The sequence below is a fragment of the Phyllostomus hastatus genome, unplaced genomic scaffold (genome assembly GCF_019186645.2).
Source record: "Phyllostomus hastatus isolate PE091 unplaced genomic scaffold, TTU_PhHast_1.1 phas_contig_58, whole genome shotgun sequence".
NCBI lineage: Eukaryota > Metazoa > Chordata > Mammalia > Chiroptera > Phyllostomidae > Phyllostomus > Phyllostomus hastatus.
Genome location: NW_025333916.1, coordinates 49,787,143 through 49,801,759, shown reverse-complemented (window position 1 = coordinate 49,801,759; position 14,617 = coordinate 49,787,143). Strand labels below are relative to the sequence as shown.

At 31.7% G+C, this 14,617-nt stretch overlaps 1 protein-coding gene across 2 annotated transcripts in view; it reads left to right on the top strand.

The window, feature by feature from the left end:
* Positions 1-933, top strand: part of CDH9 (cadherin 9) — a 63,187-nt gene extending 62,254 nt beyond the window's left edge. For both annotated transcript variants that reach the window (XM_045848077.1, XM_045848078.1), the window contains one exon: positions 446-933. In XM_045848077.1, coding sequence (XP_045704033.1) covers positions 446-933 — 488 coding nt within the window. The remainder of the gene's footprint in view (positions 1-445) is intronic.
* Positions 934-14,617: the final 13,684 nt, after the last annotated feature.

The window sequence follows — 14,617 nt, the reverse complement described above, 5'->3', positions numbered from 1 at the left end:
CATACATGAGTAATGTTTTATGTATGTTCCCTTGGGTCCCTAGGGACCTAAGACAATGTTAAATGGATGGTCAATTTCCCTTGTCATATAATTACTGCAGCTCTAAAATTTTAGTATTTAATAAAAGCATACATTTGGGAGAAATGAGGTATCACATATTTATAGTTGGCTAGATATATTAACCATGATTGAATAAATCTTTTTCAGTGCCACAGCTCAGTGGGAGAGTGAGTCTTGAAAGTAAATAAATGACCCTGTAATATCTACTTTATCAACTCAGTGTACCTAGTCATTGGCTCAAAGCACCCTGCATTTGTATGACAGTTACTATTTTTATCCAATTATAGCACTTCTCACCCCACGCAAACTTGATTCACAGAAATGTGCTATGTATAATTTAAATCTGAATCATGAAATCTCTGTCTCTCTGTCCTTCTCTCTCCAGTTTTAGTTGTGCTGTTTGCTGCATTGAAGAGGCAAAGAAAAAAGGAGCCTCTCATCATTTCAAAAGATGATGTCCGGGATAACATCGTGACCTACAACGACGAAGGCGGTGGGGAGGAAGACACTCAAGCTTTTGACATTGGCACGTTAAGGAATCCTGAAGCAAGAGAAGAAAGTAAACTTAGAAGGGATGTAATGCCGGAAACTATTTTTCAGATAAGGAGGACTGTGCCTCTGTGGGAAAATATTGATGTACAAGATTTTATCCATCGAAGATTAAAAGAAAATGACTCCGACCCAAATGCACCTCCTTACGATTCACTGGCTACGTATGCCTATGAAGGGAATGATTCCATAGCAGATTCACTCAGTTCTTTAGAATCTCTCACAGCAGATTGTAACCAAGATTATGATTATCTCAGTGACTGGGGGCCTCGGTTTAAAAAACTGGCAGATATGTATGGGGGTGATGAGAGTGACCGTGAATAACAGTATTTTATGACTGGATCGATGTTAGTGGAAGTATTCTTTGTTACTGGGTTGAGTGACCTGTATTCTCTTCCTTGGAGGGAATTTTTTAAAAGTCAAAATTGCAAACAATACGTAGGTGTTGTCTTAGTAAGGGTTTGCTTAATCAGTAAGTTTCTGTAAATGAATATGAATGACATAGATTTTTTAAAAAGTAATAATAAACAGTTCACCCTCTTTGCCTAACAATCTCTGAAGGAAAGTATATCACATCAATAATAAATAAAATATATAAAGGCTTTTTGTGCCTTTCCTTAAGTATAAGAACTTTATAAATGTTTTCTTAACTGAATTACAGTTACCTTTACTATTAAATGAAATATTGTGCAACTGCTTTGTAAATTAAAATGGAAAAATATCCCTAAAGAAATAGGAATGAATATTACTGCCATATTTATTTAGTTGAAGAATGTCTTGGTGTTAATTTATTCATATTTTTCTAAATGTATATTTATATTTTTGTATTTTTATGAAATAAACTAGTATTTGTAAAAATAAATTTCATTTTATTTAATTCCTAGAAGCAGTTCTGATGTCACTTATAACAAAAGTTTTTTACATCTTTAAAGGGAAAACATGATAAAGTAAAGGTACTCAGGGAAAAAGTAGCTATGTTACGCATGCGATTTAGAACTGAATGTACTGGAACTATAAAAGAATTTTAGTACAAGTTTTGATTTTCTGCCTCAAAACTTAAATATAAACAGGTATTTATTGAGCCACTGGTGTCTACTCATTAATAAGTCACATTTGGAATAGAAAATATTATAATTGTAAGTGATTAACTTTTTGTACAGTGCTTTACTATGAGATAGATGGGTGAATTAGGAGAGAAATTCTGCCAGTGATGTTATGTAGATGACATCTAAATATCTCTTCTTCTATGAATAGTAATTTTCAGAATGAGAAATAGTACTTCTGATTTTTTTCTTCATGATCAGATAGTTCATGCAGTATAACTTGGGTAACATTTAAAGTGTGTATATATAAACTAAGGAAATATTTTAATTATTTTGTTGAGTAGATATAGAGTCAGTGTATTTGAGGAAATATTGGAAAAACTAGTGACATATAGACTAAAGACAACAAACCTGAAAAAATGTAAAATTTAATTAATGATTAGATAGTCCAAAAACAGAACATAGACACCTTCCCACACACGGGAAAGAAGGAGATGGAGGATTGTGCATAATAACTTTTTTGCAATGTTTGAAAGACTGCTGTACAGAACACTTGCCCTGGTCCAGCTTGGAAAATAAAACCTAAACCAAAAGAAATTTCACAATGAAATTCCTTGCTATCCATTTTCTGTGCCATTAATGATCCTCTTCTTTCCATTTTATTACTTATCATTCAAGGAGCAAAAGTCATGGTCAGGATGATTCCTAGGTGACATTTGTATAGAAATTTAATACTGAATAGTCTGTTGTCAAGACTTTTCAAATAACATATACCTACCAAACCACAAAGAGGCACAAGAGGCACTTTTGTGTTCTAGCATTGTATTATGTGATAACATTTTTTTAAAAGTAAGATTGTTTTAATAATTTTACCACAGATAGCTAATGCATATTAAAGATTTAATGTAATAATGTTAAGGAAAAAAATACTGGGCCCTTAAAATTATTTGATTTTTTAAATAATTGGAATGTTTCAGAAAATAGAACATTTTCAGTTTTAATATCAGTTTAGAATATTTTTATCTTTTACCCCATAAAGTAGTTAGCTACCCCATTTCAAGAACTCTTTCAGCAGGAATCAGACAAATATTTAAGGAGGATCATATAAAATATCAAGGTAGTCAGAAAAAATGAATTAGATAGCTATTAATGCCTCTTATAATCCCTTAAACTATAATCATTAGAAAGATAAGTGACAATTAGTAAACAAATTCTGTAGAGGATGATAATAACTGCATATGTAACAGCTGCTTAAAAAGAAGAAATTGTGTCAACTAAGAGATGGAGAAATTGATGATTACATCATCATTTGCCTGTTTGGGTTTGCCATTCTTTAAAATATATGAGTATCACAACAAACCAAGCCGCCTACAAGTTTAGATTTACAGTTGCTATGATAAAATAATATTTTAACCATATACTAGATAGAATAAGACAGTGGTTTTTTAGCTCCATTTGAAGAAATTTTAATTTGACTACCAGTTTTTTGGCAATTTGGCAATTATATAGTAAAATTTTCATTCAGAGTTCTTGTTCCTTCATCTGGAAATGACCAATATACAGAATCTTTATTAGGACAGAGATAAAAGTTTCATATTTAATAGATATGCTTAATAATCATTTTTGCTATAAATCATATCTTATTTGATCAATGAAATCAGAGCTATGTAATACCAATACTTCCTATAATTTTCCAATAATTCAAGGAATACCTATTATGAGAAAAAACACATTTAAGAGTCAGATCAGATTTTACTATTTTTATACTGACAATTTAAAAATAATTCCTTACCTTCTCCAGAAAAGTAAGCATGAAAATATTTACCTTATTCAATCTGGATTTTGTTTTACTAGATGCACAAAATACACCCAATTATTTTAGTTTCTATCACTTGATTCTCATAGGTTAGTGCATTTTTCCTAGATATTATACTACAAATGTTTGCCAAATGTCAAATGATATGCTCAATATTTAGTATGATACTATTAATTTGATAAACTATTATGAATAATTAGGAGATTAACATAAAAACATATAATTAAAATAATTTATAGTCAAAGTTATAATAATGTGCAGTCATTCAACATCACATTGATTATAGCATAAACTGTTAAATCCAAATACTGTTGTTAAATTCTGGTTCATCTTAAGTCACTATTTCAAATAATCTTTTCAAAATTACAGAAAAGCATGAATAATATTTCCATTTTTTTAAAAGCCTCACACTGAACTACAATTTCATTAGATGATCTTTGCTTATAAAAGACTATGGTAATTGATGGGTGGGCGGGGGGGCGGGGGGAAGAAAAAATAAAAGACTATGGTAATGAAATGTAACTAGATTTCAGGCCACCAAATCCAAATGTCAGAATTATATCACAAGCCAGCCCAAAGAAGGGATAAAATAATAACCTTCTCTTCTGAAGTTTTAATTATCTTCATAATCTCCTAATCAATGGCTTGCTTTTAGCTCACTTTTATGTTATACTTGGCTGATAGAATGTGGATAAAATCAAGCTAACTGATCTTCAAAATATTTTCTTAAATATTCCATTGCTTTCCCAATTTCAGTAATAATACATAGCTATTTCTAAGAATGAGTATTAGTTGATGATAGTTTATATGAAACAGACACCACCCTTTCAGTCTCTGTGATCAAACAGCTATGTGTAGACAACGATCTTATCTGACCTGCTGTCTTTGTTTGACAGATCGCATTAGCTAACATAGTGTTTGTTAACAACTGGGACAAAAAAAATCACCTGTTATTGCCAGCATCTACAAGTCAAAACGTTTTGCTTATAAATCTATCCCTTTGGATGCTTCTTTCTTGAAGAATCTGCTAGTGAGTTTAAGACATTATTCCTTTATATTAATGTGTTGCTCAGTTAATTTCATAAATTGCTTTTACATGAGACAGTTTGCTTTTAGATACTTTTATTTTACTGTTTCTAAACACATAATTATATAATTTTATAGCAATTGTTTTTCAACAATATAAATGTGTGTTTTTTACTATGATTAATTTCAATGTTATCAAAATTATATACACTATGGTTTAGTTTTCCTGCTATAATTTGCTTGCTTTTATATGTGTCCTTATTATTAATTTGGCTCCAAGCTCTTTGTCAATCATCTAAATTTTCTCTCGTGAGATTCTCAAGCACAAACAGCAGAGAGCCATTTTTATCCCATTGAAGAAATCTTTTCTTCAGTCACTGAACCATTCCATGGGTGGACTAATTGCCTTCTCTTCCAGGTGCATCCTGACACTCCTCCCTCAATCAACCAGCACACTTCCCAGATCTGTCCTTTAGGGATAAAGCCCAAGTTCCACAGCTCATGTCAAGCACTTCTGGTTTGCTTCCCTTGTCTTCATCCTCTTTATATTTAAGCTAATTTGGTCTACATATCTTCCAAATACTGTTGTTGCTTATTTGTCCCTAATATGATAGTTCCACTATGTTTTAAACAACAATTATTTCTTGGTGATCAATTAGTTTCTTTCTACTTTTGCTCTAGATGTATGTGGTACCCTGAAGTTTTCTAAGTATTTTGAAGTGCTTTAACTTTTGAGTCACCAGAAATTTATTTTATGAACAACTAATTGCTTCATTAATTTGTATGCCTTGCCTGCTTCTAAATAGTCATTAGGCATTGCATTTTTAAGTCCTATTATCTTGTAAATTTTGAACAGAATTCTAAAAATTTATGAATGCTATTATTAATATATATTTTTATTTTAATTATTATATATTTAGTATATAATTATTACTGATACAAATAATAACTTCATATAGGTGGAAAATAAGGAAATATATTTTAAGTGATTGTATTGTTGAGATAAATATAAACATTCAGATAAATTTTTAACCATTTTCATTATGTTTATTCAATAATACTTTCAATGTAAAGTATCCTACAAATTTCATTTAATACCATTTATATACTTGGAAATCAGTATTCTCACACTCATTTAATAATCAAGTACAACTTGATGTGGAGCAGTATTTATATGAGAACAATTAAAATGAATCAAATGTACAAAGCCTATATGTTTATTTGAATTAGAAATTATAATTATCAAAGTATGGGTCATTTACAACCACTCTCTAATGCTAATTTACAATGACTGTTTTAGTTGTGGGATATGGTTCAAATTTATTTATGTAGGAAACTTTATAAGTTACAGGAATGGTCTACTAAGTATGATTTTAATAAACAGTATTGTCTCACATTATAAATTGTAATTTAAATTGTAATGTTATATCAACAAAGAAACTTTATAGAAAGGATCTTTTGTAAATTAATGGTTAACAGAATTACTAACTTTGTAAATCCTTATCAAATGCAATGTATGTGAGGTTAGATTAAAAAAATAAAAAAATAGTACAATGCAGAACTTATTCCTTTTAATATTTTACAATTCAATTCAATAGATGAAACAAAAACCAAGTAACTCAAAGATAAACTGGTATTTGATTGAGGCTTCCTAATGATACAAAGATTAAAAACAGTAAGAAATATTGTTTAGCTTCACATGTGTTTTAAAGCTAGATTTTTAAAGAATACAGCAGATGAATGAGAATTACTATATCTAATAAAAATCGATCAATCTCTGAATAAAATATGGTAAAAAAGTGTTACTACTTAAATCCAGTCAATTTTAATATTAAAATTTGAAGTCACAATGTAATGAGGATACTGACACCATTTTTTGACATCTGACCACTGATAGTTTTAAAGCCTCACTCTTCCCTCGTCTCCTTGAGCCACATCTAGACAAGCTGATAAGAAAGCCTGTGTGTTTCTTCCTTGGGTACAGACCGGAAAATTCAAACCTCAGCAGCCCTGCACACGGGAGAGAACATTCACCTGGCCCAGTGCCCTAGCCACAGTAACAACACAGGCCAAGTGTCCTTTCTTTCCTCTCTCTAGCTACTTCGAACTTGCTTCAGAGATACGACCTGCTCTCCCCAGGGATATCGACTATGTAAGTAATGAAGCCTTTCCTATCCCACTGGTGAGCTTGCATAGCATCACCTGTTTGCACATGCAACCCAAACCTGAGGGGGAGTCCATCTACCTGATCAAGTGATGGCAACACAAAAATAACACACAAATACAGCTAAGTTTCTGAAATCTAAAAATAGTAATGTAGTAAGTTTAAAAACAACTTTAATAACATACATAGACATTTTGTAAATATTCTAAAATATATATTTTATTGCTTTTTATCCCAATCTTCATATTTTAGAGATATTTGCTAATGCTTCTTTTAATTATGAAATTGCTCAAAATTAAATTTTATTCATTTAATAAAATACTCAATTTTATTAAATGAAATATTTTAGTTGGAATATATTTGTGATTTTAATTATAATGTGATGTGTATTTGACTATTGTGAGAATAAAAAGGTTGGTAGATGCAAGAAAATAACTTTATATTAATCCACACTGAATGCTTGTATGTGTCAGGCATTGTACTCATCATTTTACGTGGATCATTCACTTAAGTCTCAAAGTCTTTTATTTGGGTATTATCTTTGCCTTTCTACGATATAACAGGAACTGAAACCTACATATGGTCACAAGTTATTAAGAGGTGAAGCAAAGTTTTAAGCCTAGGCAACTTGACTCAGTAGGATCTGATATTGAAAAGTATCCAATACTATATTATCATCATTTTATGAAACTGAAAACATGATAGTAGCATTGAACTGTGAACTGCCTAATCATATTTGTCTCAGAAAATATGAATGGCACTGGATTTGCTTAAATATATGATAAAATGTCCAATAAGAGTTTGGGGTTTAGAAAAACCAAAGGATATAAAATATTGTTCCTTGTAGATGGAAGGGTCTGAAATTGCACACACAAAAAATGTTCTGGAAAAGGACAATACCTGAATCTGAAATCATGGTATCTAATGATACTAGATATCCAAAGCTAACTTAAAACTGTAGTAAGCAGACAGGTACAGAGTGAGTGCATCGTTACCTTTCTTTAATGGTATGGACATCAAGGACAGGCAGGATGGAGCAATAGGGACTTTCATTATTGTATAACAAGGAACTAAAACCTACATATGGCCACAAGTTAGTAAAAGGGGAAGCAAACTTTTAAATCTAGGCAACTTGAAATACTGTTAAATAACAACATATATAATAATTTGCTTTACAGAAAAAATCCAATAAGTCAATAAATGTTTTACTAATGATATATACTTGCCAAAATATTAGGAAGATATTTTAAAAAAATCACTAAGTGTAAAAACTAAATTGCAACAATATGGATGAGATTTATGTTGCTTATTTCTCCTTAGATGGAAAAATCAATTAGTGATTGAGGGCGACATTCCCACATAATTTTGAACATCATTGCTTTGCGTTAAAAAATAAGTCCTTAAGTCAAATGGAATGTGTGTAGGATCAGATATAGATTGTTGTATTTGAGTTCATTTGGGCTCTTCTGCTAAAACTAACAATCGTAGGTAAATTTGTACTCACACCTTGAAGGAAGGTTTCAATGGGAAGTGTGCCCTGTTGCACCATACTTGGGTGGAGAAGCACTATGAAACAACAGCAATTTGAGGACAGAAATGAGATCATACATTTTGAATTTCTGTATGATGCTTTGGAACCTTGAAAAGACCACCTGTAAGTTCATCTGTGGAGCAAGCCGATGAAGATGTGGGCTAGAAGCAATCAAGTCTAATTCCAAGCAGAAGATTGAAGATTACCCATGTCATTAGCCACATCTATTCTAAAGAGTTCAATCTGGAACTTGGGAACGTAGTAGTGGTATGAGAGAATAGACAAATTGGCAGTGGTAACATGAAGCCCCTTACTTATTTCTATCATCAATGAATAAAATTATTTTTTTTCATTTTTATTCAATTAAATAAAATTACAGTGAGAAGGCCAGGGAGACATTTTGATGGCTCTCCCCTCTACCCCCACAAACACATCCCCAAGCATGATGTTAAATTTGTCAAAAGGCAAATAGCTTCTTGAGTGTTAAGACAACTTTTCAGTGATTGAAAACTTCAGCCACCACCAAGGGTAAAATAAGAAAAATGTTGCACTGAACAGTTCTTATGCTGATTCTCAGTCATGGATTGCACCTGTTTAATTCTATATAGTTTTAAAGCATAGAGGACTATTCATATACATGGTTTGAGTGTGTTTGTACACTCAGGTTTTATTTTTATAAAGAAATCATACTTCAAACTACAACTTACCCAGTCAATGGGAAAAACTGTGAAGCTTGGGATACTATAGATATTCTGCTTGTTTTCCTGTTTAATGGTGGCTTCCTACATTGATGGCATCATACTAATAAACTGCTTAATGTATAATAAATGTAGCTACCAATTTCAGTTTCAGAGCTGTTGATGTATTTGTTAAGTAATATCAAACATCAAGAAAATTATATAATATGACCTACTTCTTACTTGGATATTATTTATTGAATCATAGTAACCTTATGGCTTGACAGAAATGTCTATCTAGTGACACCAAATAAGACAACAGACATGCTCTGAATAGAAGAGTTTATTCTACTGATCTGTGCGTTAGTTAATAAAATAGTGGGGAAGTTACTTCCATTTCACGGTCTGCAAAATTAATTCCTTAACCTTCCAGCCATAATGAAAGATCATATTGTGCATTTTTCATTATTAATCCACTCACATACTTATTATCATGGAATTATATTAAATATTCTCAACCTTTTCTCATTAAAACTTTAATTCAATAACCATCAGTTTTGTTCACTGAATAACAAATAATTAAAAGTAATGTTAAAAGATACTTAAATGCAAATCTATGTTAAATAAAAGAGTGAACTGAATTCCTAAAATATTTTATTTAAAAGCCTACTGTAATGCAGTTGAAACTAATAGAACTAAACTGCTAGATTTTGGTTCATATAAGATGAATTAGCATGACTTGTTATTCTCAGCAGCTTAACAAAAATATGTTCTATTTATTCTTTAAATACTAAATTTGTCTTCCTTTTATAAATAAATATCAATGTCATCCAAAAATAAAAGTCTGTAAATAAAATAATATTTCAAAAGAAAAATAAATGCTTACTTAATTTTAGGTATCTATTTTTGATTAGTTCCTGCGTATGTGGCAAATACCTTTGAGAACGGGCATCAAGGATGTGAACTTCAGATTAAGAGGAAATTCTTCTCATCTTTGAGGGGATAACTCTGTTTCAAATTTTTATGAAGTATCCAAGAAAAAGAAAACAGTAAATGTAAGTGACCAAAAAGAAAAACCCCAAGCTTATATATACATATATTTTTTCCAAAACAGAATAAAATCAACCTTAAAATATGAGTTAAGCCCTCATCCACTGAGGACAAAGTGACAATGAGTTAAGGAGTTAAAGAAAGCCTGTTCTTTCCCCAAACCCAAGGAAATCTATGGAGGCTCAGTCAATAAGGACCTTGAGGTAACCACTACTATAACCCAACTGCCCTCTGACTCTTTGAAAGTGTACTATCTCTTTCCATTCTAATAAATCTCTCCACTATTGCTAAACTCCTCCTTTTCAAGTGTCTCTGAAATTTCTTACCTGTGGCACTGCAAGAAACTATTTGCTGAATGTGCCGGGTCAGACCTGCCCCATCTCAGCCCTCCTCTGGTGACAGAAAGAGCCTCCAGAATCTCCCCCATCATTGAAAATTAGGACACATGATAGATTCTCTGCTTTGAAGACCAAAGTAGAGTGAAGCAGCTATTCGGGAGTTTAGTAAGCATCTAGTTAATGAGAAAAAGGAAATGAATTGTACATTTTTAATTATCCTTGATCTGTTTGTGTGAATTCTGTTTGATTCTCTTGGGACACTTCTCCTGACTTTGAAAGGTAGAACTATGACAGACTGAAAAAAAAAATGGACATAGATTTTCTGCACTTTGTCCCATCAAAAATAGATGAACAGTAGGTGTTTGGTGATTGGAGAGCATAGACATTTCAGTGGCTTCTTAGTGAACCTCAAAGAAGTATTTAATGATACATTTTTGTCCTTGTCTTTTATTTAATTCATCAATAAATAAAGATGTCATGTTCAATGTGTTCAGAATATTTAACTGAAGAAAAGTATTATGTACAAAAGAGTGTATAGCGTTTATAAAAACAACAAGGGTGAGTAATAACCCACCGAAAAATGACAATGGGAAGACTTTCTATACACAGACCTAAAAGAATAAGGAGAATAGCAATGTGACAGAAATAACCTATGAAATAGAGTTTTAGTCAGCATCTGTGGGTGGAGAAATCTGTTTAATATTATACCATGTCAAAAAGAGGAAAACTATTTTGACCTCTCTTTCTTCTTGCCACTTTATCTGCTTTGGGTGGTATCAATAGGCCAAACCCTATGAGGAAAAAAAAAAGAAGAAGAAGAAAGACCTGTGGTATGATGTATATATATATTTGCATTCTGGAGCATAGAGCAGAACAACACAAAGAAAGTCAGAAAAGTTTGGGATACTGATCAGGTAAGGCAACAAAAAGGAGCCATCAAGGTTGTCTGTTAATAAGACTTTAGTATAAGTTCCATTCAATATCCATAACATTCTGCACATATAAAGCTAATATTTACAGAGTGCACTTACGTGTCAGGCATTGTGTTTTATGTCTATGAATGTATATATTCCTCTCAAAAACACTACGAGTTTAGCATCATTATTATCCTTATTTCACAGTTGAGGAAACCAGAGTATATAGAGTTATTTTTTCCAAGGTCATACAGCTAAAAGGAAGACCGGAGATTCAAAAACACAGTCTGGATCCAGAGCACATAATTTTGCTAACTTGTCTGCATTACTTTGAAAAGATTCTGTAGTATTGCTACTGGTGAAATAAGTAATGCTGGCAGCTCTTACAACCCAGGGCTAAGAAGCACCATTGAAATTAACAGGGAGAAATTAAAGTAGATTGTCAAAGGAGCCTGAGTAGCTAGAGGTGCCAACAGTCTATCATTTTCCAGAAATACTGAGCACTCAGCCAGGAGCCATCTTTATGCACATGCTCAGTCAGATTGGAAGAGATAGTCTTTCTCATTCTACCCCTGGAGATTGATACAATTTTTCCCCTACAACCTGGACACAAACTCTAACACAGTGCTTTGTATTAAAACAAAAAAAGGAAGAAGGAAAATAAGGGAAAAAGAAAAAAAGAAAGATTGTTTAGTAAGTAGCTCTCAGCAGATCACACAGTTGATTTAAAGATGTCTCCTAAGAATCTCCTAAGGGAACCCTGAACAAGCTAAATGATTGCCAATGTCGACTCCTTCCAAAAGTCTCAATTCCAGTCAGTAATCATTCTTTTATCTCAAGGCCTGAATATTTCCTCACTGGACTGTGATTTACTTCAGAGGCTTTAAAAATCATCAGATTAGTTATAATACAAAGAACAATCTGAATAGAAGTTAATTTGAAATTATTTTTGAAAGGTAATATTACCCAAATCATCAATCTGTATGCATTCAATAATTACCATTTTCATAAACATTTCAAAACATAATTAATTCTCAATTCTATATATCTGTGATGGAATTACAACTTTTTAGATTAGTGGTAATAATATCTTCACTAGCCAAAAATATGTAAGAAAAAATTAACTTACATGGATAGCATAAACAGAAGTCTATTATTATAAAACATTATGAAGATCAAACTGTGATGGTGTGATTACTTTGTATTCCAAAAAATTATACTACACTAAATACAAAAAGATTCCTGGACTTTAACATTATGCAATAACTTCTCGATGTTAATAAACCTATAAAAAGTGAAGGTATTAGATTCCTAAAAGATGAAGTTAATAAATCCTCAGGAAATGTGATCTCTTTTGATGATTTAGTGGGTTTTTGTACTTTATTCATCTAAGCACTGCTTCAGTAGAAAATATGAGAATGGATGCTATTGCCTAAAATAAATGATTCCTATTCTTTGTAATAGACTGCCTTTTTAAAAATAGTGACTGACAATAAAATAAAGTTTGAAAAGCCACATAATTAATACTTTGTTTTTCAAAATTTAGTAAGTTGGTTTCCTTTAATGTAAGTTTTAAATGCACTAGGTATATTTACTACTTTTATTCATCTTCAGCTAGCTCCCATACTAGAGTGGTAACCCCAGGAGAACACAAATCAAATCCCAGGTATTCACTCATCCTTGGCACAATGCACATGCCAACACTTAAGGATTAGTCAACATATTTGGGATGCATACTGCTTGTCTTCAAGGAGTAGAGCAGACTAGATAAGCCTTGCCTTACAGAAGTTGGAGGGTGTTCAAAATGATTCTGTGGACAGAAAATTACATACAAAATAGCAATCTTTCCAAAAAGATTGTCTCCACTAATAATACTTATTGAATAATAATAATCAAGTCAAAGATTATTTGCTTGTCCTATGTCAGTGAGAGAATTAACAAAAGACAGTAAATATAAAATTTCTGTGAGAACCTTTCTCAGCAGCTATGCTCATAGGATTAGTAACCAATGTCTGAAAGAAGTATTTCTATTCTGGGGCATGATGGCAAAAAATTCATTTAAATGAAAAAGATATTGGAGCAGACCCTGTTTTTGAGAGGTTACTGAGTGGCAGATCTGTCAAGACTCTGCTTTAAGGAGGAAGGACATGAGTAATTGATCACAGAGAAAATGGCTTACTTGATTTTATGTCTAAAGAGCACTATTTCTTAAATCACTAGGATGAATCACCAGTTGGCATTCATTGCAGTCATATACCAGTGAGAGCAGATGGAATATAAAATGGTATAAAACATGACTACTGAGAAAACAAGCATTTTAAAAGTTAATGAAAGAAAAAAAAGGAGAGTATAAAGGGGGCCTACTGAATGTTAATGAAACTAAAGCATAAAGAGAACCTCTATAGTTTTAATGATTATCTGAATGGTAAGTAATAATAATACTAGTAATATATGATACATATATGAAATATATGAAAAATGAGATAGGTCTCATTTTTCTAAGCAGTATTTTAAGCACTTTAGGCATATACTATTACATGATCCTAAAATAACTTAAGTATACCACTTAAGCATACCGCTTTTATTAATCCTATTTTATTGATAAGATAAATGAGACTCAGAAGTTAAATAAACCATAGGGTGTGGAAGATCAGCATTTAAATTGGAGGGATTCATCCCTATATGATAGTACACAGACTCTATGCTATACCAATTACATTAAATGATACTTTGAGTATTGAGTTTGCATTTGTAAATTGATAAATGATATATTTTGGTGGAATGCCTTGAGTTTTATTAATTCATCAAAAAGAACTATCTACCAGGCACTGGGACCTTTGAAGAAAAACAGTAAACAAAAAAGAGACACTAATATCTTCCTTATTCTTTACCTCACACCAAAGTACTTTTCAGTGTACAGTATTTAGTATTACTTATTGAGCATTTGCTATGGCTTTGCTACTATTCTAAGCTCTTTAAAGCTATTAATTGAGTTAATCTACTATTCAGGTAGAACTATTATTTTATACATCTCTGATATAAAAAACAAATACAGAGAGAATGAACAATTTGCATACATCCTCACCACTAATAAGTAACAAAACTGGAAATATTCCCCAAGCAGTCTGCCTCTAAATTCTGTTGATGCAACCACTATGGCATAAGCCAGGGATATTTTATCAGAGAGTTATCATAATGAACTTTTAAACTACCTATTTTAGTCAACCTCAAATCTGCTTACTTAAGGATGAATTAAATAATGGAGACTGAAGATGGACAAATTTTGAATAAGTCAAATATGATAGTTTATAGTGGGAAAATAAATCAGCTTTAAATATCAGCCAGGATTTGTATCACTTTGTTACAGACTAACTTGGCCATGACCAAAAAGGGCAATTATTAAATAGTTTAATATAAGTATACTCATTAGAAAAGTATTTAATTAACAG